The sequence below is a fragment of the Carcharodon carcharias genome, chromosome 7, assembly GCF_017639515.1.
Source record: "Carcharodon carcharias isolate sCarCar2 chromosome 7, sCarCar2.pri, whole genome shotgun sequence".
In the NCBI taxonomy this organism is placed as follows: domain Eukaryota; kingdom Metazoa; phylum Chordata; class Chondrichthyes; order Lamniformes; family Lamnidae; genus Carcharodon; species Carcharodon carcharias.
The window spans coordinates 187450549-187476251 of record NC_054473.1 but is presented as its reverse complement, the minus strand read 5'-3'; the positions used below and the strand labels follow the sequence as shown (position 1 = coordinate 187476251).

At 50.9% G+C, this 25703-nt stretch overlaps 1 protein-coding gene across 1 annotated transcript in view; it reads left to right on the top strand.

The window, feature by feature from the left end:
* The window catches only part of uba2 (ubiquitin-like modifier activating enzyme 2), a 49090-nt gene extending 39271 nt beyond the window's left edge, over positions 1 to 9819 (top strand). The window contains exons 12-17 of the mRNA XM_041192528.1: positions 755 to 867; positions 2227 to 2382; positions 3961 to 4057; positions 4504 to 4609; positions 5100 to 5236; positions 8584 to 9819. Coding sequence (XP_041048462.1) covers positions 755 to 867; positions 2227 to 2382; positions 3961 to 4057; positions 4504 to 4609; positions 5100 to 5236; positions 8584 to 8771 — 797 coding nt within the window. The 3' untranslated portion in view covers positions 8772 to 9819. The remainder of the gene's footprint in view (positions 1 to 754; positions 868 to 2226; positions 2383 to 3960; positions 4058 to 4503; positions 4610 to 5099; positions 5237 to 8583) is intronic.
* The last annotated feature ends 15884 nt before the right edge of the window (positions 9820 to 25703 follow it).

The following is a 25703-nucleotide window of genomic DNA, read 5'->3' as shown; positions in this document are numbered from 1 at the left end:
CTCTGTGAAGCCAAAACTAAAGTAGTTGATTAATTGCTCTGCCATTTCCTTGTTCCCTATTATAAATTCTCCATTTCCGACTGTAAGGGACTTACATTTGTCTTCACCAATCTTTTCCTTTTTACGTACTTATAGAAGCTTTTGCAGTCCGCTTTTACGTTCCTTGCTAGTTTACTCTCATACTGTATTTTTCCCCTCTTAATCAATCTCTTGGTATTCCTTTGCTAAATTCTAAACTGCTCCCAATCCTCAGGCTTGTTACTTTTTCTAGCAACTTTACATGACTCATCTTTGGATCTAATAGTGTCCTTAATTTCTTTTGTTAGCTATGGTTGGGCCGCTTTTCCAGTTGTGTTTTTGTGCCAGAAAGGAATGCATAACTGTTGCAATGCATACATTTGTTCCTTAAATATTAGCCATTGCCTATCCACCGTCGTGCCTTTTAATGAAGTTCCCCAATCTATCTTAGCCAACTCACTACCTTTGTAGTTTCCTTAGTTAAGATTTAGGGGCCTTGTTTCAGATTGGACTGCTTCACTTTCCATCCTAATGAAGAATTCCATCATGTTATAGTCACTGTTCCTTAAAGGACCCCACTTGGTGTAGAGAGACAATGCATAACGGGACCCTCAGCTTTAAGCAATCCAGTGTGTTGAATTGATGCATTGACTGAACTTTTTGTCTTCAAGGGCTGTTGGGATGTATATCAAGCTTGAAGTCAGCATTCCCATTAATTTGTATATCTTGTCTGCAGCCATGGCAGGAAACATCATTCCAGCGATTGCCACCACAAACGCAGTGATTGCCGGCTTGATTGTGTTGGAAGGGCTGAAGATTCTGTCTGGGAATCTGGAACAGTGCAGGACAGTAAGTCTTTGGAACAAATCCTGAAGTGCAGGAGGGGGAGAAAGCCTGCCTAATAGCTTAAGTCAGCCAGGGCAGTGCCCTGTGAATGTGGGGTCCCAGGATGGTGAACCTTACCCTCTGCCTGAGGTAAATGGCCTTTGTAAATGGCACACGAGGGAGGCTGATGTCGCTACATAGACAACTGAGCACGTTGCTCACAATTGTCTGCTTGAGCCTGTCCACTGCTGTTAAATTTATTGGCTCAATGGTGGGGAATGTTTCTGAATCAGAAGACTGTGGATTCAAGCCCCATTACAGGACCTAGATTGGCACTCCAGTGCAGTGCCGGAGGGAGTATTGCATTGATGACGTTAAACCAAGCCTCCAGCTACCTGTCTAGTAGTTCAGTAGAGCCTTCAATATGCCATGACACTATTTGAAGAGTTCTCCCTACCTCAATCAGCACACATTTCCAAACCACAGTTAAACAGTCATGTGCCTCATGGTAGAATCTCATGGCTTTTGTGGTTGCTATGCTAGCCTTTGTTAAAATTAATTCCCAGGATATGGTTTTTGCTGGTAAGGCCAGCATTTATTATCCACCCCTCGTTGTGCAGAGTTTGATGCAGTTGAATGTCTTGCTGGGCACCTAGTGAGGACAGTTAAGAGTCAGCCATTATTACTGCACTTCTTCATAAGTGTAGGTAAAGTGTTCTGAGGTGTTTGAGAGACCAGGTGTAGTATGACTTGATGTTCTACTGCAGTTGGTTATAAACAGGAACAAATTGCACCGATCTTTTTGGTGTGGGGCACATCAACCCCATCAGATAGCCCCATGTCCCCTTACAGTAAAATCTGGGTTGAGAAGGGGAGATATTCGCAAAAAAATCCAGTAAGAAATTCTTTAGCCAGAGAGTCATAAGACTGCTGCTGCCACAGGGAGTGGTTGAGGTGAATAGTATAGATGCGTTTAAGGAGAATTTAGATAAACACATGAGGAAGAAAGGAATAGATGGATGAGTTGATGGGATGAAATGAATTTGAGTGAGAGGAGACTTACGTGGAGCGTAAACACTGACGTGAACCTAATGATTCGAATGATGTGTTTCTGTGCTGTAAATACTATGTAATGTGGGTTCCTCCAATATCCTTGTAGAAATCATATCAATCAGTGTATAGGTGAACCCCACAGAGCAGGAGGGAGCCCTGATTCATCAGCCTTGTAGCACTGAGCAATGTTGGGCAAGGAAATAAATATTTACAGAGAAATTAATTTGAATCTGCGGAAAATGGCTTATGAATTTTCCAGTTTAGTGTAATACAGAAAGAAGGCTCATTCCATATGTGCATGTTTTAACCATTGACTTTTTGTGTGTTTAGATATTTTTGAATAAGCAGCCCAATCCTCGGAAAAAGTTGTTGGTTCCATGTACCCTGGACCCCCCAAATCCCAGCTGCTATGTGTGCTCCATCAAGCCTGAAGTCACAGTCAAACTCAACACTCAGAAAGTCTCCATCCAAGTGTTGCAGGACCGGGTAAAGCAATATGTTTTATTAAAGTTCGAAGGACACCTAGCACTCCCATGGCCTATTCAGCTTGTAAACAGAGTATTGTGACATTTCCACCCCTCTACCCACCATTACCATTACCATCCCACTCCACTTGTTGTACTCCATTCCTGTGTTCTCCCCTCCCCTCTCCTCCCTCCTCTCCCCCCACCGACCCGTGTTCTCTCCCCTCCTCCTCCCCCCCCCCCCACCCCACCCGTGTTCTCTCCCCTCTCCTCCACCCCCCCACCCCACCCGTGTTCTCTCCCCTCTCCTCCACCCCCCCACCCCACCCGTGTTCTCTCCCCTCCTCCTCCACCCCCCCACCCCACCCGTGTTCTCTCCCCTCTCCTCCACCCCCCCACCCCACCCGTGTTCTCTCCCCTCTCCTCCACCCCCCCACCCCACCCGTGTTCTCTCCCCTCTCCTCCACCCCCCCACCCCACCCGTGTTCTCTCCCCTCTCCTCCACCCCCCCACCCCACCCGTGTTCTCTCCCCTCTCCTCCACCCCCCCACCCCACCCGTGTTCTCTCCCCTCTCCTCCACCCCCCCACCCCACCCGTGTTCTCTCCCCTCTCCTCCACCCCCCCACCCCACCCGTGTTCTCTCCCCTCTCCTCCACCCCCCCACCCCACCCGTGTTCTCTCCCCTCTCCTCCTCCCACCCCACCCCACCCGTGTTCTCTCCCCTCTCCTCCTCCCACCCCACCCCCACCCGTGTTCTCTCCCCCTCCCTCCGTGTTCCCTTCCCCCTGCCCCTCCCTCCGTGTTCCCTTCCCCCTGCCCCTCCCTCCGTGTTCCCTTCCCCCTGCCCCTCCCTCTGTGTTCCCTTCCCCCAACCCCCTCTCTCTGTGTTCCCTTCCCCCAACCCCCTCTCTCCGTGTTCCCTTCCCCCTCCCCCTCTCTCCGTGTTCCCTTCCCGTGTGTTCTCTTCCCCCTCTTCTCACCCTCCCACCTGGTTAGATTATGAGGCGAGGTTGTGCCAGCTAGGTTTTACTCCCTGGAATACAGAAAATTAAGGAATGATTTGACTGAGGCTTTTATGTACTTGAACAGAAGTAGATAGAAAGTTGCTGGGGTGCCTGGGACATGGGGACGTAATTGTAAAATCAGAGGCAGTCAGTAAGGGTTGTAGAAGTGTGGGACATTCTCTCTCAGTGGATGCTAGCTCAATTAATAATCTTAGATCAATAGATTTTTGCTCACTAAGTATATTAAGATTTCTGGAATGTAGCTGGGTGGACTGAGTTGTATACAGATCTGCCTTGATTTAAGTGAATGACAGGATTGGCCCAAGGGGCTGAATGGCCTCCTCCCATTCTCCTCCTTCACTCACCTTAGGGATGAAGTCCCTGAGCCCATTGTGGAGGGCCTTATTTTAAAAAGGGAGCCTCACAGTCATTGCTCCTTTGAATGAAATGGCCTTGTCTGCTGGCATATAACTGGTTCATTCTGTGCTAGTTCGTCTCGCTCAAATCCATCCACGTTGTCTGACTTAATTGGTGTAGAGCTGCAAGTTCTGTGGTAATTCCTACACTCAGGGTCGGTCTTCTGTTTTTGCTCCAGATTTTGAAGGATAAATTTGGAATGGTGGCTCCGGATGTGCAGATAGAAGATGGCAAGGGAACAATCCTAATCTCCTCGGAAGAGGGAGAAACAGAAGGTACAGAGTCACTTTGTTGTGTTTTATTTTTCAGCCCCCGTCCTGAACTTTTTGTGTACCTGGCTGAGTAGGCCCAGTGAGCTGCTCCCCCCCCACCCCTCTGAGCCAGAACACTGGGGAGAACACCCCTAGACTTCAGAACAGCGCATTGGGATCCTTTACATTCACCTTTCACCCGAAAGTCCCCCAACAGTGCAGCACTGACTTGGCACTGCACAGGCAGCGTGAGCCTGGATCACGTACTCAGGCCACTGGAGTGGGACTTCAACCCATCACCTCGTGACGCACATGGAGAGCGCCACCAACTGAACCACCCGTGACTTGATGGGTCGGTGGTTTGCTGCTGCGCTTCAAGTGCGAGATCAGAAGATTGTTGGTGGGATATCCCATCTGCAGCCCAGGGACTGGGGGTTGTGTGTTAATCTGTCTTTTATTGCCTCTCCCAGCAAACAACAGCAAGAACCTGTCCGAGTTTGGGATCTGCAATGGAAGTCGGCTTCAAGTCGATGATTTCTTACAAGACTACACTCTGACTGTAACCCTCCTGCACAGGTGAGAAACCAGCCCTTGCCCTGTCACATCGCCTTTGCTGATATAAATGTTGTGATGCTCTACAGCGTGTGTGATCTCTATCACCCTCGTGCTGTAACAGGGGGCCTCGCCTCAAGCTTTCCCCACTCCCTCCCCTCTCCAGAAGTATTTGCTCTTTCCCTGGAGTAAGGTTGTATGGCTGCTGGGCGTGCTCTGCTACCTTGTTCAGCTGAGCCGAGATTGAGAGTGACAGATTTGACTGCAGCCACCCGTGAGCTGTTGCCTGTCCTCTCCACTGTCTGCACAGCAGCCTTTCCAATCAAGGCTAGGGCATGGAGAGACTTAGCACAGACCAAGCATTGATCTTGGCCCCTTCCAGGTGGGTATCCCTCACTTACACCCAGGGTAGTGCGTTTACAAGGGGGGCAGTGGAGTGTCAGGCATTTATATTTCTCTGTGATGGATCCTGTGGGCCGCTGAGTGGTTTATGTGTTGCCATGCTCAATTGCAGTGAAGACCTGGAGAAGGACATAGAGTTTGAGGTGGTCGGAGACGCCCCCGAGAAAGCTCCTCAAAAGCCGAGTGAGGAAGATGGCAAGGCCATAACCAACGGCAGCGACGATGGAGCACAACCGTCCACATCTAAAGGTAATGGCTTCCTGTGCCTACCCTCCTCCAATTTCCCCCCAGCCCTTTCCCATATCAGCTAATGAAAGGCGCTATATAAATGCCAGTCTTTTTCTTGCACCGGCATGAATGGGGCCCCGTTGCCTGCAATTGGCTTTGTTTTCTATTCATTCTTGGAATGTGAGTGTCACTGGCTGGGCCAGCATTTATTGACCATCTCGAATTGCCCTTGAGAAAGTGGTGATGAGCTGCCTCCTTGAACTGCTGCAGTCCCTGTGGTGTAGATCATCCACGGTTCTGTTAGGAAGGGAATTCCATGATTTTGATCCAGAGACAGTGAAGGAATGCTGATGTAGTTCCAAGCCAGAATGGTGTGTGGCAAATGGATAGCATTCTATCACATTCTTGACTTGTGCCTTGTAGATGGTCAACAGGCTCTGGGGAGTCAGGAGATGAGTTACTTGCCACAGAATTCCCAATCTTTGACCTATTCTTGTAGCTACAGTATTTATATAGCTGATTAGTTTGAGTTCTGATCAATTGTAGGATGCTGATGGGGATTCGGCGATGGGATTGCTGTTGAATATCATGGGGAGATGGTTAGATTCTCTTGTCGGAGATTATCATTGCCTGGCACATCTGTCATACAAAAGTTACCACTTTTCAGCCCAAGCCTGAATGTTGACCAGTTGCTAATTAATTACATTAGGATGTGCCGTGTCACTGGGACACTCAGGCTGTCATCATAATCTCAGTAGAGCGTAATAAAGACTCATATTTTTCACAAATTTAGAGCATCCCAAAGTGCTTTATGACCAGTGAAATTGTTTGAAGTGTAGTCACTGTTGTAACATGGGAAATGTGGGTAATCAAAATCATGAGGGGTCTGGACAGAAGGAGAAACTGTTCCTGTTGGTGGAAGGATCAAGACCAGAGGGCGCAGATTTAAGATTATTGGCAAAAGAAGCAATGACGACACGAGAAACTTTTTCACGCAGTGAGTGGTTAGGATCTGGAATGCATTGCTTGAGAGTGTGGTGGAGGCAGGTTCAATCGATGCGTTCAGGAGGAAATTGGCTTGTTATCTGAAAAGGAAGAATGTGCAGGGCTACAGGGAGAAGGTAGCATAGGTGAATTGTTCCTTCAGAGACCCAGCGCAACATGATGGTGCGAATGGTCTCCTGGCTATAACCATTCAGTGATTCTATGAAATATGGCAACCAGCTCCCATAAATTGCATAAGAACATAAAAAAAAAGGAACAGAAGACACCATTCAGCCACTCACTCCTGCTCTGTCATTCAATAAGATCTAATTGTGACCTCAACTGCACTTCCCGGCCTGTCCCCATAACCCTTGTAGGTGAAATATCTGCCAGTCTCAGCCTTGAATATATTCAACGACCCAGCCTCCACTGTTGCCTGGGGATAGAGAATTCCAAACAGTAACAACCCGATAGATCATTCCTCCTCATCTCTATCTTACATGGGGGATTCCTTAGTCTGAAACTGTGCTCCCTAGTTATAGGTTCTCCCATGAGGGGAAGCATCCTCTCATCATCTACCCTGTCAAACCCCTTTGGAATCTTATATGTTTCAGTGAGATCCCGTCTCATTCTTCAATGAATACAGGCCTAGTCGGCCCAACCTCTCCATAAGACGTAGGAGCAGAAGTAAGCTATTTGACCCATTGAGTCTGCTCTCCTCATTTGACAATCCTGCCATCCTAGGAATCAGTCTGGTGAACCTTCTCTGCACTCCCTCTATGGCAAGTATATCCTTTAAGTAAGGAGACCAAAACTGCACACAATACTCCAGGTGTGGTCTCACCAAGGCCCTGTACAGCTGCAGCAAGACATCCCTGCTCCTGTACTCAAGGCCTCTCACAATGAAGGCCACTGATCGCAATGATCTTATTTGTCCAATACCAATTTGCTTGTGGTTCATGTAATAATGCAGACATTATTACCTTTGTGGTTCTACTTTTTTAATTCAGCCCCCAGCTGCTCATACTCCCTTGGCAGAACCTCCTCCTTAGCTGTGCTTTGCTTGTTGGTATCCATGTGGACCACTGGATCCTTGCCTTTGGGACTCACGCTCTCGGTTGCCGAGAACTGTATCTATCCACCCTCCCTAACTATACTGTCCCCTACGACTGTCCTCTATTCCATTTTACTCCAACTTGAATGGCCCCTGTACCACAGCGCTGTGATCAGGTTGTTCATCCTCCCTGCAGTCCCCACTCTCGTCCGTATGGGCTGAAAGAAGGTCGAACTTGGACAGGTGTAAGGACTATGGTTCCTCCAGTGCTACCTTCTGGATCCCTAAACCTGCCTCCCTCGTCATGTCCTCCAGCCCCTGACCATGGGGGAAAATCCAAAGTACTTAACCCAAGCAGTGTGACTGCCTCCTGGAACAAAGTGTCCAGGTAACTTTGTCCCTCCCTGATGCATCACAGTGTCCAAAGCTTTGACTCAGAGTCATTTGAGGTGGAGTTCAAGTTCCTGGAGCTGCAGGCTTTTACTGCATGTGTGGTTGCTGTGGATCACAGTGCTGTCTACCATCTCCCACCTGCTATAGCTACAACACATCACATGCCCTGCCATCTCTATTGTATTTTATTTAACTAATTAGGGTTTCAAGTTTTGAAACATCATTCAATATTTGTAGTTATGGCTTATCGAGTTAACCTACTTAATATCATTTTAAAAGTGTTTAAACTACTCTATTTTAGAAGGAAAAAACTGTAAAACTCACAAAACAATTGCCTACCTGTTTATCCAAGTCACACCTCCAAACCTCAGCTCTTACTGTCTTGCACTCTCTCTCCCCATCCTGCAAAAAACCAAAACTGTGCCAATTTCTCTCTCTCTCTCCAAATTCCCAAGTTAAGGACTCTGTAGACGCTGTACACTGTTGAGCTTGTCTCCATGTTGTTTACATGCCATGATGACTATGGCATGTTGGGCTGTTGCGCTTTGAAAGTCCACAATAATTCCAGGCTGGACAGTAGGTTCCAGCACCTGCTTCTGCTAAACCTCCCTGTTCTGTTAGGATGTTTGGACTTAAGATACATTTTCTTACGCAGTCAGTTTGTGTGATCTGGAATGCGCTGGTGAAAAGCTGGTGGAAGCAGATTCAATAGTAACTTTCTAAAGGCAATTGAATAAATACTTGAAGGGGGAGCTTTACAGGACCATGGAGAAAGAGCAGGGGGAGTGGGACTGATTGAATAGATCTTTCAAAGAGCCAGAATGGGCACAATGGATGAAATGGCCTCCTTTGCTTATCATTTCTGTGGTTCTATGACGACTCTCCCTGTACAAGGCACCCCATTCTCCTACTTTTATAACTGTGTCCTGTTCTTCAGCCTCCGAGCAGGACGATGTACTGATCGTTGACTCAGATGAAGAGATGCCCTCATCTAGCGGAGTGGAGGCTAACATGGATAGCCGGAGCCTGAAGAGGAAGCTGGAGGATGAGACAGAAGGTGTCAGTGTTAAGCGGATTTGCACCGAGCAGGAAGAGGAGGAGGATGATATCATCTCGTTGGATTGAGTGACATGTTGGAAATTCTGGCTGCTCTTTTGTTCTGGCGCCACTCTGTGTTGTCAGACAGACAGTTAAGATTGGGTGGGATGGGGTGGGTAGGGGAAACGATGCCAGCAAAGAACCCAGCAACAAGTCACAGCCTTAAACTCTGATCAAAGTAAAAGAGGCAGGTTGGGGGAGACACCACGAGCACTGAGAGTCACACCATCCTAGCAAGTTTGGATAGCAATGTCAGCCACCTTGCTGGATATAAATTGACAACCAAAGCTTTTGGCTCGCTGTTCAATATAACTTTGTTCTCCAGCGTTGTTTCCCCTTCCCCCCTCCTCTCTGGCTCTGATGCTACTTGTGGAATTCGCTGTTGATGAAGTATTAAAAATGTTCTTTTGTATAACAACAGCAACATGTTTTGTAAATTGCTGTAAACACTTCATTTTCCTCAAGCCTATTTGTACTTCCTGATATCAGAGCCTCTTTAATCAGATCCAGGGGCCTTTCCTTGTGTCTCGTTACAGTTTGTAGTTATTTATACGTGACTTTTGTATAACGCAGATATCTTAACTTTTTTTTGTTCATACTTTACATGGATTCCAATGATCATATTGGGAGTCGGCCCAAATGTCCAGATCCCGAGATGGCCCCAGTGGTCAGGTCTGGGGTGGACCCCGATGCTCGGGTCCTTCAGGCAACCTCCAGAACGTGATTCCCTGGCAGTGTGGGAGTGAGATTGTATAGCGGATGGAGACAGGGTGGCATAGGAACATAGCATTATCAGAAGAGGAGTCATCTGCTCTGTAGTTTAGGGAGGGTAGAAGAAATATGTAATTTGCAGTTGGGCTGTTCTGTAACCGGTTACTGATCCGATCGGCCTGTTCAGTGTTGAGAGAGAGAGAGAGAGAGATATTGCTAAGGGTGTAGCTAAAAGTATTTTTGTAGCAAATTGACATTGCCGTGTCAGTAGGTTTTTTTTGTATCTGAATCGACTGTAAAATGTACTGAAAAGCTTTGTTACAAATGGCAGTTTTCATGATTAAAACATTCACTGTGTACAGTTCTTGTGTCTTCAGCCAGCAAGTGACCCTTTCGGAACTACTCTGTAGCATCCCTGTAGCAATCATTCACAATCGTGCTTACGTTTCTATTGCCACATTTAGCCTCATGTTTATTGTGTAAATATTGGAAGGAGAGCAACTTTAAAGATTTTTGTTATGAGTTTCCTTCTCCTTGCCTGACAGGAGGAGGGATTCCACTGGTGCTCTGCTTGTGAATTTTTGCAACCCATTTGCAGGGCAAATTCACAGGCCCAATCTAATCCTGAGCTCACATGGATACTGCCAGCTTGATGGTGAACAGGATGTAGACGGCTAGCTGAAGCCCCTAGCCCAGGTTCCAGTTGACACTACCCCTACTATTCTTCACTTGTGCTAAGGAGTTTGGTTTTGAATAGTGATGAATCTTTACATATTAGCCTTTCACTTAATATTCCAGGCAAAATAATTGGATGCCGGAATCCTGGGTGGTTCTGCTGTCAAAATTGGGAATACTTCACCCCATTAGTCTAAACATTCATTCCATCCAGAACCAACAAGTTCAGTGGCTGCATTGTGTATAATCTACCAGACCCACTCCACCAACCTTCCTCAGCTCCTTCAGTTGCACATCCCAAACCTGTGACCTCTGCCGTCAAAAACACAAATGCAGCAGGTGCATTGGAATTCCACCCCTACAAGTTTCCCCTCTTAAGTTGAACATCATCCTAACCTGGATATTCATTGGCTGTTCCCTCATAATCACTGGGTCAAAATGATGGGACTCCTTGCGTTACAGGAGAGCCCAGAACCACTACCTCAAGGGTCAACTAGTAATAGGCAGCCATTGCCAGTAACACCTGCATCTTGAGAATGAATATAAAAATTGTTGTGGATTGAGTGAGGTTAGCTAACTCAGCATTGCTCTGGATTTTATTTAAGGGCTTCGTCAGTACAATGTACAGTGGTTATGTTGCTGCACTAGTAATCTGGAGACCTGGGCTATTGATTTAAAGGTGAACTGCAATGTTTAAGAAGGCAGCTCACCCCCATCTTCTCAAGGGCGTTAGGGATGGGCAACAAATGCTGACCTTGTCAGTGATGCCCGCATCCCATTAAAGCAAAAAAAAAGTTCAAATCCCACCACAGCAGCTGGAGAATTTGAATTCAGTTAATTAAATAAATCTTGAACAAAAAGCTTGTATCATTAATGGTGACCACAAAACTACCGGATTGTCATAAAAACCCATCTGGTTCATTAATGTTCTTTAGGGAAGGAAGGAAATCTGCTGTCCTTACCCAGTCTACGCCCACAGTAATGTGGTTGGCACTTAATGGCCCTCTGAAATGGCTGAGCAAGACACTCGGTTGTACCAAACTGCTAAGCTTGTAGCAGTTCAAGAATGTGACTCATCATCTTTCTGAGGGAAGTTAGGGATGGGCAATTAATGTTGGCCTTGCACTGCCCACATCCCATGAATAAATATTTAAAAATTCAGTTATTCACTGACCATCTGAACCAGGCTCATGAGAATTCACCGATTGTTTCCTCTGGTGGGCGAGTCCAGAACAAGGAAGCAGAACGTTAAAATTAGAGTCAGGCTGCTCAGAAATCACTTATTTCACAACGGCTAGTGGAAATCTGCAGCTATCCCAAACCGCACCCCCCACCCTAGCCAAAAATAGCTGGGGTTCAATTAAAAATTTCAAAACTCAGTGGGCACATTTTAAATTCTCCATTTTTGCAGGAAGAATGAAAAAGAAACTTCTTATCTAAATGGTGAGAGATTGCAGAGCTCTGAGGTGCAGAGGGATCTGGATGTCCTAGTTTAAGAAGGCAGCTCACCTCCATCTTCTCAATGGCATTAGGGATGTCCTACTGCATGAATCACAGAAGGTTAGTATGCAGGTACAGCAGGTAATTAGGAAGCTAATAGAATGTTATCATTTATTATGAGGGGAATTGATTACAAAAATAGGGAGGTTATGCTTCAGCTGTACAGGACACTAGTGAGACCACATCTGGAGTACTGTCTCCTTATTTAAGAAAGGATGGAAATGCGTTAGAAGCAGATCAGAGAAGGTTTACTAGACTAATACAAGGAATGAGCAGGTTGTCTTCTGAGGAAAGGTTGGACAGATTAGGATTGTATCCACTGGAGTTTAGAAGAATAAGAGGAAACTTGATTGAAACGTATAAGATCCTGATGGGTCTTGACAGGGTGGATGTGGAAAGGATGTTTCCTCTTGTGGGAGAATCTAGAACCCAGGGTCACTGTTTAAAAATAGGGGGCCTCCAATTTAAGACAGGTGAGAATTTATTTTTTCAGAGGTTCATGAGTCTTTGGCATTCTCTTCCTCAAGACGCAGTGGAAACAGTCTTTCAATATACTTAAGGCAGAGGTAGATTGATTCTTGATAAGCAAGGGGGTGAAAGGTTATTAGGGGTGGGCAGTAATGTGGAGTTGAGGTTACAATCAGATCAGCCATGAACTTATTGATTGGCGGAGCAGGGCCAGTGGCCTACATCTCTTGATTCATATGTTCAGAATTGGAGACATGAAGCTATCTCAGAGGGTGGTGGGGCTGGAGGAGATTACAGACATACGGAAAGGTGAGGCCGGAGAGGGGTTTGAAAACAAGGATGAGAATTTTAAAATTGAGCCATTGTTTGGGAATAATGTAGGTCAATGAGCACGGGTATGGTTGGACTTGGTGTGAGATAGGACACAGCAGCCAAATTTACAGAGGGTAGAAGGTGGGATACCAGCCAGAAATGTATTGGAATAGTCTAGTCTGGAAGTAGCAAAGGCATAGATGAGGGTTTCAGTGGTGGATAAGTTGAGGCAGGGGTGGAGTTAAGTAATGTTACCGAGGTGAAAATAGGTGATCTAGTGATGGTGCTGATCTGTGGTTGGAACCTCATCTTGGGATCAAATATGACACCAAGGTTGCGAACAGTCTGGTTCAGCCTCAGACAGTTGCAAGGGAAAAGGATGGAGGTGGTGACTAGGGAATAGAGTTGGAGTGGGGAGAGAAGACTATGGCTTCAATCTTCCTACTAAATATTTAATTAAAGGAAATTTCAGTTCATCCAGTGCATGATGTCAGGTAAACAATCTGATCATTTAAAAAGTGAGGAGAGAGGTGTGGTGAGGCAGAGCTGGATCTTGTCACTGTTAAGTGTGAAGATTGACTTAATGTTTTCTGATGAGGAGCAGCAGTAGCTGAGAAATAGGAAGGGACCAAGTATAGATCCTTGAGGGACACCAAAGGTAATGGTAAGAGTGGGAAGATAAACCAGTGCAGGTGATACTCTGGCTACAATTAGATAGGTAAGAATGGAACCAGGTGAGAGCAGTCCCTTCTGGCTGGACAATGGAGAGGTGTTGGAGGAGGATGGTGTGGTCAACTGTCAAAAAGGACAAGACGAGAATGTTTACCTTTGTCATGGTCACACGGGATGTCATTCTGTGGTTCAAGCTGAGACAATGGCTCAGAGATAATCGACCAATCAGGAAGTAAATACTTTCCTTTGATGAGTTATAGACATTCTTTAAATATACATTGTCTCTATTGCCAAATTTTTCACATTTAAAAGTTTGTATAATTTTGTTTATACTATTTGTGAATCATATTTTTGCATCAAGTCCAGTAGAGGCTGGCCTTTACACTGCCCTGGTAAGATTGATATTGTTCCTTGTTGGCCTATTTGGTAATTGCATTTCCCCATATGCACCCTAGACCCAAATATCCAACTTCCCCCAACTAAATATTAGGAAGACTGAAGCCACTTGTCTTTGGTTCCTGTCACAAACTGTGCTCCCTAGCCACTGACTCCATCCATCTCCCTCTCTCGAGTCTGAGAATCTTGCTGCTATGTTTGACCCTAAGATGAGCTTTCAATCACATATCCACACCATCACTAAGACTGCCTATTTCCATCTCTGTAATATCACTCGACTCCACCCCTGCCTCAGCTAATCTGCTGCTTTAACCCTCAGCCAAGCCTTGCGTTACCTCCAGATGCAGCTATTCCAATGCACGCCTGGCTGGTCTCACACATTTTGCCCTCAGTAAACTTGATGTTGTATTAGCTGTCTCTAATTCAATTAAACCCCCCCACACACAACCACAAAGAGAAACTAGTCGAAACCCCACTATTAACCTAACTTTACAATAAATTACAATAATATTATGAAAATTATTACACTTTCATGACACTTGAGGTCATCCAAATTTCTGTTGTCAGTGTCTTAACTTACACCTCATGCCATTCCTCTATCACCCCGGTTCTCGCTGACCCACATTGGCTCCCAGTTAAGCAACATCTTGGTTATAAAATTCTATCCTTGTTTTCAAAAATCTCCATGGCCTTACCCATCCCTATCTCTGTAATCTCCTCTAGCATCATGATCCTGGTGTGTCCTGAGTTAGCGGGTCTGATCTGTGGATAATGCTTGTAGACCCGAGAGTTGGCCTTCGTGCCTCTGGAATGTTAGGGCAAAGCAAGGAGCGCAAAAAAAACAGAAGAAATGCCAACTCTTGCTGAATAGAATTTGTGTGGGCACTGGACGAAGATTTAATAGGACTTACGATGCTCACGGTTGAATAGCCAGCCACCACTCATTGTCTTAGGTTAACTGTTGGTTGATGTTCAGGTCAGCAATCAGTAGCCAGGAAACTTTAACCAGCGAGGGTCATGACCTTGGAAGCGGTCATGGGAGGGAAGTGGTCCAGAGTCACCCTCCTTTCCATGATGTTAAAGGGACCCTGTCCTGTGGTTTCCCCCACTTTGAGCAGAAGGATTAATCCACTGTTTTCCATGGATAACCCATGTTGAAAGGATGTGGAAGAGTGAATAAGCATTAGGTAATCTATTATACAGCGGATGAATTAATGAAACCTGTTGGTAAATGTTATAGGTGAACATTCCATTCATGCCTTTACTCAATGACAGGTTTATTGTTATGTAGTCCCTTTAAAAGTTAAAATTTGGCATTAGCTCTGTGGTTAACACATTGGGTAGGAGTTGATAAATCACTGAAAGGGGACTTGAAATTTGACATTGCTGTGTTTGTCCTGATGAGTGCAAGCTGAAAAGCTTCAGTGACGTGTCTCTCTTTTCAGCGATTTACAGGCTGATAAATGGCTCATGTCTAAGACCATGTCATTTGTTATGTGGGTTACACTATTGCATCCAGTACATATACAGCACCAGGCAGTTGGTGATTCACTCTGGTATTGTACATGATAGTATGCACCATATGTAAAGGAATGATTCACTCCTGTCTTATACTGATGTGTGTGTCTCACTGTCCGGTCCAGTGGCCAGTCCTTGATATCACACAACTGTCATTGCCATGAAAGGTTTCTCAGGTCCATGATCTAACCCCAGTCATGGAGTTTCTGATTCTATCCTTGATAGTTTGTTACATATATTGTCCAATGAAACTGCAGCTCCCACAATTGTTTGGCATATTCCCACTTCACTGAGTGTGAATATGGGAGTTTACTCAACAATAACGTTTTCTGATGAGGAAGGATCAGTAAATTTAAAATCCCTTATGTTCAAATCCCTTCATATCCTCACATCTCCCTCCCTCTGAACCTCCTCCAGCTCTACCACCCTCTGAAATTTCTGCATTCCTCCTGAGCATCCCTGATTTCCTTTACGCTATCATTGATGGCTGTGCCTTCCTCAGTTTGGATCCTAAACTCTGGAATTCCCTCCCTAAATCTCTCTGCGCCTCTCTCTCTTTTCCTTTAGAATCTCCTTAAAACTGAACTTTTGTCATCTGTCCTAATATCTCCTTACACGGCTTTGCGTTAATTTTTTATCTGATAAATCACTTCTGACAAGAATCTTGGGGATGTCTTACTACAGTAAAAGGTGCTACCTGAAAGCAAGTTGTTGTTGTATGACCTGACACAAATCAGAAGAGGTGTGTGTTACACTGCACATCCATTTGACTGTGTGCTCTTTATCAGCCCACCATGCTTCTCTACACTCATCATAAGACCTGCACCAGGAACAGCAAGGAGGCTGTTCAGCCCATTGTGTATGTACAGAATCTATACAAGAGCAATCCAAAGCTAGTCCCACCGACCTGCTTTTCTCTATAGCCCCACACCTTCCTCCGTTTTAAATATTGATCCAGTTAAATATGCACCAATCTCTGCCTCAACTACACCCTGTGGCAAAGCATTTCATGTTTCAACAACACTTTTAATTAAAATATTTCCCCTAACCCACCCCACCAGAGGAAATGGTTCTTCCTGATACAGCCCAACAGAATGTTAAAAACTTTGATTAAATCTCCTTCACTACTCCAGTAGAAATGGCACCATTATGATAAGAAAGAACTTGCATTTGAATAGCACCGTTGACAACCGCAGGAAGTCCCAAAGCGCTCTACAGCCAATGAAGCGCTTTTGAAGTGTAGTCACTGGTGTAATGGAGGAAACACAGCAGCGAACTTTCGCACAGCAAGCTCCCACAGACAGCAATGCGATCATGACTAAATAGTGATTTTGACTGAGGGATAAATGTTGGCCAGGACAGCGGGGAGAACTCCCCTGCTCTCCTTTCAGATAGTGGCCATGAGATCTTTTATGACCAGCTGAGAGAGCAGGCAGGTTTATTGATTCATCTGGTAGACAGCACCTCTGACAGTGCAGCACTCCCTCAGTACTGTACTGTACTGGGAACGTCAGTTTGGATTACATACGCTGGAGTGGGACCTGAGCCATGGCTGAAACCTAATCAATATCTCAAGTGTCACCTAAATAACAATAGTTTCCAATCCCTGGCAGTCAGTGAATCAATGCTGTACACCCTTTACCGTGTATTTCAACTAATGTTTCATGTCATTCAAGGTTGTAAGGTCCAGGGCCTTAATGGATGTCTGGATGGTGGTGTTTGCTCATCTAGATGCCCTTGGAGGGAAAAGGAGATGTTGAGTACTTACAACAAATATAACAGGTAAAGAAAGGACAAGCTGGTCCTTCAGGTCATGATGGCTGAATCATCCTACATAGACTCTATCCTTCCCCCAACCAACTTACCCACTGCACAATTCCCTTTCCCACTCCCAACGACAGAGTTGTGGGAAAGGCAAAAACCCAGGGTCGTTAAGGGGAGGAGAATCTGGGTAAAATTCTTCTCCAAGCCCTCAGGAGATCACACGGATCGAGTGTTATCTAGAAAGACACTTACCTTCCTGGGATCGCTGTCCCCGTCTGGAATCTGTCCAGCTCTCCCTCAAAGACAGAGAACTCAACACACCAGCCAACAGCACACACTAGAGGCTCTCTGCACTCTCTGGGAAATGGAAACCAGCCCAACAGCTAGTCTATTCCTAAACTCATGTGACTGGTTTTCCCCCAATCTGTTAAACTGGAATAACCTATCAATAGGGGTGTTACCCAGCCTCATTACCTTATAGACCTCTATTAGTCCCCACTCAGGTTGCTCGTAAGGTAAATGGGCCCAGCCATTTAAGCCAGTCAGAGTAGTGGAGGTTCTTTAAGCGAGGAATCATTCTCTCCTCGAAACCTTTTCTAAACCCACTTTGTTTCACGCAGCTTTGTAAGAGAGAGCCAGAACTGGCTGCGATATTCCAGATGTGCCTGACCAGCTACCTGTACAATGACAGAATGATGTCCATTGATTTATGCTGAATAAGAATAAACACAGTTATCCATTTAGGTATTGCATTGTCACTTCATTAACTGTTAGGTATTAACTATTAACTGCAGTAACTATTAGGAACTAGTACATCAGTCTACGTGAATGAGCAGAACTGTCCATTTCAGCAGAAGTGTAAAGCTGACATTAATCACACTGCTAGCTTATTATAAATTCCATCTGAATTTCTTTCCTGTTGTCATCTGTCGGAAGGAGCTTGATCAGGGTGGATGACAGGCTGCGAATCCCGTTACACCAGCTTTACAACTTCCAGCTGAAGATGAAAGTTTCACCCAGTATGTTGATGTAAGAAATGGGGCAACTAGTGGAATATATGATTCATATTATTTTGGATCATAGACAGGTTACAGTATAGATGGAGGCCATTCAGCCCGTCATGTCAATGCTGGCCCTCTACAGGAGGAATTTACCTAGTGCCATTCCCCTGCCTATTTTCCTTTTCAGATAATGATCCATAATGATTATTCTGATTCATATTGCAGCTGCCACTCTCTGTCCCAGATGCAGTGCGACCATGTTTCCCTGCCTGATTATCACACTGAGGGATGTTACCTCAGGCCAGGCTGGACCTTGTTGGATAAGTCATTTCAATTCATCTTCAGGCTTTGGAGATCTGCTCCAACTGCCGTTTAGCTGCCTGATAACACCTGGCTCACCCTCACAGTTGGAGTTTGTGTTAATGTAAAGTGACTGGACGGTGACAGTGGGTCTGATTGGCTATTTCTTCTGCTGTCTTCTGGAGATATTGGATCCTTTCCTGAGTTGTGGGTGCCCAAGAATTGGTTGTTCGCAGGTACCACGTCCAAATAGTCATTCTTGATATTCATGCAATGATGAGCTATTCGACTTGGAGGCCTTCACAGCAGAGTCCAATGCTGTCATCACCCAGAGCTGACTGTAGGGAAAGGGGTTCCCCAGGACAGGTTTCAGGGGCTGGAACTGAGGTTGGTGTTTTCACCTCACAAACCTAATGGTACTGAGGCCAATTGAAGCACAGGAAGGGCCAATTCTTTAAATGGAATGTTGGCCTTTATCTCCAAAGGGCTGGAGTAGACAAGAGAAACTTTTTCCTCTGGTTAGGGCTGGTTCAGAACAAGGGGGCATAATCTGAAAGCTAGGGCCAGGGTTATGTCAGGAAGTACTTCACACGAAAGGGAGTGGAAACTTGGAACTGACCCCCAGAAAGCTGTTGCAGCTGGAGGTCAACTGAAAACTTCAAAACTGAGATTGAAAGATCTTTTTGGTGAGTTGAGGGTAACAAGGTCATGGAGCCAAGCCGGTTAAATGCAGTTAAGATGCAGGTCAGCCGTGATCTAACTGAGTGGTGAAACAGGCTGGAGGGGCTGAATGGCCTCCTCCTGTTCCTGTTACGATGTAACTCTGGGACTAACCCAACTGGAGAGGTAATGGTGTAGTGGTATTGTCACTGGACTAGTTTTCCAGAGACCCAGGGTAATGCCCTGGGTTCAAATCCTGCCACAGTAGATGGTGGAATTTGAATTCAGTAAGAATCTGGAATTAAAACTCTTAATAATGACCATGAAACCATTGTCGATTGGTGTAAAATCCCATCTGGGTCACCAATGTCCTTTAGGGAAGGAAATCTGCTGTTTTTACCTGGCCTGGCCGATATGTGACTGCTCTTAGATGCCCTCTGAACAAGGGCAATTAGGGATGGGCAATAAACGCTGGTCCAGCCAGCAATGCCAACATCCTATGAATAAAAAAAATCTGAATGGTTTAGATACTCGCTTAACCATCATTATATGGACCTTGAAAAGAATGAATTCTGTTCCAGTGACCCAGCTCCACCCATTGGCTGGAGAATCGAGGGGAGGCCCAGCATGAGTAAGTGCCTGTCAGGCATTTCACTGGTCAGCACTGGGCCTCCCAAGCATTGAAACCTGCGCGTGAGAGCTGCCGGCCAATCAGAGGGCAGTGCCACCAGGAGCTGCTGCCGGTGATGCCCAGCCACAGGATCGACACCAGATAGGTGAGTGAGGCCAGGGTGTGGTCAGTGGAGGGAGGGGGCAGGGTGTGGTCAGTGGGGAGAGGGGTCAGGGTGAGGTCAGTGGGGAGAGGGGGCAGGGTGTGGTCAGTGGGGAGAGGGGTCAGGGTGTGGTCAGTGGGGGGAGGGGGCGTGTGTGGTCAGTGGGGGGAGGGGGTGGGTGTGGTCAGTGGGGAGAGGGGTCAGGGTGTGGTCAGTGGGGAGAGGGGGTGGGTGTGGTCAGTGGGGGGAGGGGGCAGGGTGTGGTCAGTGGGGAGAGGGGTCAGGGTGAGGTCAGTGGGGGAGGGGGTGGGTGTGGTCAGTGGGGGGAGGGGGCAGGGTGTGGTCAGTGGGGAGAGGGGGCAGGGTGTGGTCAGTGGGGAGAGGGGGCAGGGTGTGGTCAGTGGGGAGAGGGGGCAGGGTGTGGTCAGTGGGGAGAGGGGGCAGGGTGTGGTCAGTGGGGAGAGGGGGCAGGGTGTGGTCAGTGGGGAGAGGGGTCAGGGTGTGGTCAGTGGGGAGAGGGGTCAGGGTGTGGTCAGTGGGGAGAGGGGGTGGGTGTGGTCAGTGGGGGGAGGGGTCAGGGTGCGGTCAGTGGGGGGAGGGGTCAGGGTGTGGTCAGTGGGGAGAGGGGGCAGGGTGTGGTCAGTGGGGAGAGGGGGTCAGGGTGTGGTCAGTGGGGAGAGGGGGTCAGGGTGTGGTCAGTGGGGGGAGGGGTCAGGGTGCGGTCAGTGGGGGGAGGGGTCAGGGTGTGGTCAGTGGGGAGAGGGGTCAGGGTGAGGTCAGTGGGGGAGGGGGTGGGTGTGGTCAGTGGGGAGAGGGGGTGGGTGTGGTCAGTGGGGAGAGGTGGCAGGGTGTGGTCAGTGGGGAGAGGGGGCAGGGTGTGGTCAGTGGGGGGGAGGGGGCAGGGTGTGGTCAGTGGGGAGAGGGGTCAGGGTGTGGTCAGTGGGGAGAGGGGGTGGGTGTGGTCAGTGGGGAGAGGGGTCAGGGTGTGGTCAGTGGGGGGAGGGGGCGTGTGTGGTCAGTGGGGGGAGGGGGCAGGGTGTGGTCAGTGGGGAGAGGGGTCAGGGTGAGGTCAGTGGAGGAGGGGGTGGGTGTGGTCAGTGGGGGGAGGGGGCAGGGTGTGGTCAGTGGGGAGAGGGGGCAGGGTGTGGTCAGTGGGGAGAGGGGGCAGGGTGTGGTCAGTGGGGAGAGGGGGCAGGGTGTGGTCAGTGGGGAGAGGGGGCAGGGTGTGGTCAGTGGGGAGAGGGGGCAGGGTGTGGTCAGTGGGGAGAGGGGTCAGGGTGTGGTCAGTGGGGAGAGGGGTCAGGGTGTGGTCAGTGGGGAGAGGGGGTGGGTGTGGTCAGTGGGGGGAGGGGTCAGGGTGCGGTCAGTGGGGGGAGGGGTCAGGGTGTGGTCAGTGGGGAGAGGGGGCAGGGTGTGGTCAGTGGGGAGAGGGGGTCAGGGTGTGGTCAGTGGGGGGAGGGGGTGGGTGTGGTCAGTGGGGGGAGGGGTCAGGGTGCGGTCAGTGGGGGGAGGGGTCAGGGTGTGGTCAGTGGGGAGAGGGGGTGGGTGTGGTCAGTGGGGAGAGGGGTCAGGGTGAGGTCAGTGGGGGGAGGGGGTGGGTGTGGTCAGTGGGGAGAGGGGGTGGGTGTGGTCAGTGGGGAGAGGTGGCAGGGTGTGGTCAGTGGGGGGGAGGGGGCAGGGTGTGGTCAGTGGGGGGGAGGGGGCAGGGTGTGGTCAGTGGGGGGGCAGGGTGTGGTCAGTGGGGAGAGGGGGAGGGGGCAGGGTGTGGTCAGTGGGGAGAGGGGGAGGGGTCAGGGTGTGGTCAGTGGGGGGAGGGGTCAGGGTGTGGTCAGTGGGGGGAGGGGTCAGGGTGTGGTCAGTGGGGGGGAGGGGTCAGGGTGTGGTCAGTGGGGGGGCAGGGTGTGGTCAGTGGGGAGAGGGGGAGGGGTCAGGGTGTGGTCAGTGGGGAGAGGGGGAGGGGTCAGGGTGCGGTCAGTGGGGAGAGGGGGAGGGGTCAGGGTGTGGTCAGTAGGGGGGAGGGGGAGGGGTCAGGGTGTGGTTAGTGGGGAGAGGGGGCAGGGTGTGGTCAGTGGGGGGGAGGGGTCAGGGTGTGGTCAGTGGAGGGAGGGGGCAGGGTGTGGTCAGTGGGGAGAGGGGGAGGGGTCAGGGTGCGGTCAGTGGGGAGAGGGGTCAGGGTGCGGTCAGTAGGGAGAGGGGGAGGGGTCAGGGTGTGGTCAGTGGGGAGAGGGGGCAGGGTGTGGTCAGTGGGGAGAGGGGTCAGGGTGTGGTCAGTGGGGAGAGGGGTCAGGGTGAGGTCAGTGTGGGGAGGGGGCAGGGTGTGGTCAGTGGGGGGGAGGGGGCAGGGTGTGGTCAGTGGGGGGGCAGGGTGTGGTCAGTGGGGAGAGGGGGAGGGGGCAGGGTGTGGTCAGTGGGGAGAGGGGGAGGGGTCAGGGTGTGGTCAGTGGGGGGAGGGGTCAGGGTGTGGTCAGTGGGGGGGAGGGGTCAGGGTGTGGTCAGTGGGGAGAGGGGGAGGGGTCAGGGTGCGGTCAGTGGGGAGAGGGGTCAGGGTGCGGTCAGTAGGGAGAGGGGGAGGGGTCAGGGTGTGGTCAGTGGGGAGAGGGGGCAGGGTGTGGTCAGTGGGGAGAGGGGGAGGGGTCAGGGTGCGGTCAGTGGTGAGAGGGGGCAGGGTGTGGTCAGTGGGGAGAGGGGTCAGGGTGCGGTCAGTGGGGAGAGGGGTCAGGGTGTGGTCAGTGGGGAGAGGGGGCAGGGTGTGGTCAGTGGGGAGAGGGGTCAGGGTGCGGTCAGTGGGGAGAGGGGTCAGGGTGCGGTCAGTGGGGAGAGGGGTCAGGGTGAGGTCAGTGGGGAGAGGAGGTGGGGTCAGGGTGTGGTCAGTGGGGAGAGGGGTCAGGGTGCGGTCAGTGGGGAGAGGGGTCAGGGTGAGGTCAGTGGGGAGAGGAGGTGGGGTCAGGGTGCGGTCAGTGGGGAGAGGGGGCAGGGTGCGGTCAGTGGGGAGAGGGGTCAGGGTGCGGTCAGTGGGGAGAGGGGGCAGGGTGTGGTCAGTGGGGAGAGGGGTCAGGGTGCGGTCAGTGGGGAGAGGGGTCAGGGTGCGGTCAGTGGGGAGAGGGGTCAGGGTGTGGTCAGTGGGGAGAGGAGGTGGGGTCAGGGTGTGGTCAGTGGGGAGAGGGGTCAGGGTGAGGTCAGTGGGGAGAGGGGGAGGGGGCAGGGTGCGGTCAGTGGGGAGAGGGGGAGGGGTCAGGGTGTGGTCAGTGGGGAGAGGGGGAGGGGTCAGGGTGTGGTCAGTGGGGAGAGGGGGAGGGGTCAGGGTGCGGTCAGTGGGGAGAGGGGTCAGGGTGTGGTCAGTGGGGAGAGGGGGCAGGGTGTGGTCAGTGGGGAGAGGGGTCAGGGTGAGGTCAGTGGGGGGAGGGGGCAGGGTGCAGTCAGTGGGGAGAGGGGGTGGGTGTGGTCAGTGGGGAGAGGGGTCAGGGTGTGGTCAGTGGGGAGAGGGGGCAGGGTGTGGTCAGTGGGGAGAGGGGTCAGGGTGAGGTCAGTGGGGGGAGGGGGCAGGGTGTGGTCAGTGGGGAGAGGGGGCAGGGTGCGGTCAGTGGGGGGAGGGGGTCAGGGTGCGGTCAGTGGGGAGAGGGGTCAGGGTGAGGTCAGTGGGGAGAGGGGTCAGGGTGCGGTCAGTGGGGGGAGGGGGTCAGGGTGCGGTCAGTGGGGAGAGGGGGTGGGTGTGGTCAGTGGGGAGAGGGGGCAGGGTGTGGTCAGTGGGGGGAGGGGGTCAGGGTGCGGTCAGTGGGGAGAGGGGGTGGGTGTGGTCAGTGGGGAGAGGGGTCAGGGTGTGGTCAGTGGGGAGAGGGGTCAGGGTGTGGTCAGTGGGGAGAGGGGGCAGTGTGAGGTCAGTGGGGGGAGGGGGTGGGGTCAGGGTGCGGTCAGTGGGGAGAGGGGGAGGGGTCAGGGTGTGGTCAGTAGGGAGAGGGGGTGGGGTGAGGTCAGTGGGGGGGAGGGGGCAGGGTGTGGTCAGTGTGGAGAGGGGGCAGGGTGTGGTCAGTGGGGAGAGGGGGTGGGGTCAGTGGGGGGAGGGGGAGGGGTCAGGGTGTGGTCAGTAGGGAGAGGGGGTGGGGTGAGGTCAGTGGGGGGGAGGGGGCAGGGTGTGGTCAGTGGGGAGAGGGGGCAGGGTGTGGTCAGTGGGGAGAGGGGGAGGGGTCAGGGTGTGGTCAGTAGGGAGAGGGGGTGGGGTGAGGTCAGTGGGGGGGAGGGGGCAGGGTGTGGTCAGTGGGGAGAGGGGTCAGGGTGTGGTCAGTGGGGAGAGGGGGTGGGGTCAGTGGGGGGAGGGGGCAGGGTGTGGTCAGTGGGGAGAGGGGGTGGGTGTGGTCAGTGGGGAGAGGGGGCAGGGTGTGGTCAGTGGGGAGAGGGGTCAGGGTGTGGTCAGTGGGGAGAGGGGGCGTGTGTGGTCAGTGGGGGGAGGGGGCAGGGTGTGGTCAGTAGGGAGAGGGGGTGGGGTGAGGTCAGTGGGGGGGAGGGGGCAGGGTGAGGTCAGTGGGGAGAGGGGGTGGGTGTGGTCAGTGGGGAGAGGGGTCAGGGTGTGGTCAGTGGGGAGAGGGGGCAGGGTGTGGTCAGTGGGGAGAGGGGGTGGGTGTGGTCAGTGGGGAGAGGGGTCAGGGTGTGGTCAGTGGGGGGAGGGGTCAGGGTGTGGTCAGTGGGGAGAGGGGGTGGGTGTGGTCAGTGGGGAGAGGGGTCAGGGTGTGGTCAGTGGGGAGAGGGGGAGGGGTCAGGGTGCGGTCAGTGGGGAGAGGGGGTGGGTGTGGTCAGTGGGGAGAGGGGTCAGGGTGTGGTCAGTGGGGGGAGGGGTCAGGGTGTGGTCAGTGGGGAGAGGGGGCAGGGTGTGGTCAGTGGGGAGAGGGGGTGGGTGTGGTCAGTGGGGAGAGGGGGAGGGGTCAGAGTGTGGTCAGTGGGGAGAGGGGGAGGGGTCAGGGTGCAGTCAGTGGGGAGAGGGGGTGGGTGTGGTCAGTGGGGAGAGGGGGCAGGGTGTGGTCAGTGGGGAGAGGGGGCAGGGTGTGGTCAGTGGGGAGAGGGGTCAGGGTGCGGTCAGTGGGGAGAGGGGGTGGGTGTGGTCAGTGGGGAGAGGGGGCAGGGTGTGGTCAGTAGGGAGAGGGGGAGGGGTCAGGGTGCGGTCAGTAGGGAGAGAGGGAGGGGTCAGGGTGCGGTCAGTGGGGGGAGGGGGCAGGGTGCGGTCAGTGGGGGGGAGGGGTCAGAGTGCGGTCAGTAGGGAGAGGGGGAGGGGTCAGGGTGCGGTCAGTGGGGAGAGGGGGAGGGGTCAGGGTGCGGTCAGTGGGGAGAGGGGGCAGGGCAAGGAGTGGCTCTTAGCAAACCTGCCCCCCCACAACCTCCCTGATGCCAGGTCCCTCGATCCAGCACATTATGCCCATCAATGCTGGAGGCTGGACAACCTTCAGGAGATACAGGAAAACCATGTGACACCCATTAAATCCTTGAGCAACCTTTAACTTCCGGTGGGCTGGGGGATGATTAGCTTTAAGTGACTCATTGATTAACCTAATTGCCTTCCCATGACTGTTGGGCAGGATTCCTGCATCAGGCCCTTCCCACACTCAACTTAATTCGGGACAGTTTTCCTGACATTGGGAATATGATGCAGGTACTCCCACCCAATTCTCCCCCCCCCCCCCCCCCCCCCCCACCACCCCATCATTCCCGCTCCGGTGGGGTACACCGAATTCAGCCCAATGTTCACAGTACAAAACAATCTAATCCCATTTACACAACATCAGCACAGAAACCAACTCATCAAAAGAATAAATACACCATTAGCCTCATCATATAAAAGAAGATTGCAAGAGTTTTTTTAGTTATATAAAGGGTAAGAGAGAGGAAAAAGTGGACATTGGGCCGCTGGAAAATGACGCTGGAGAAGTAGCAGTGGGGAACAAAGAAATGGCGGAGGAACGGAATAGGTACTTTGCATCAGTCTTCACGATGGAAGACACGAGTGACAGCCCCAAAGTTCAGGAGAGTCGGGGGGCAGAGGTGAGTATGGGGGCCATTACCAAGGAGAAGGTGCTAGGAAAACTGAAAGGTCTGAAGGTGGATAAATCACCTGGACCAGATGGATTACATCCCAGAGTTCTGAAGGAGATAGCTGAAGAGATAGTGGAGGCGTTAGTGGTGATCTTTCAGGAATCACTGGAGTCAGGGAGGATCCCAGAGGACTG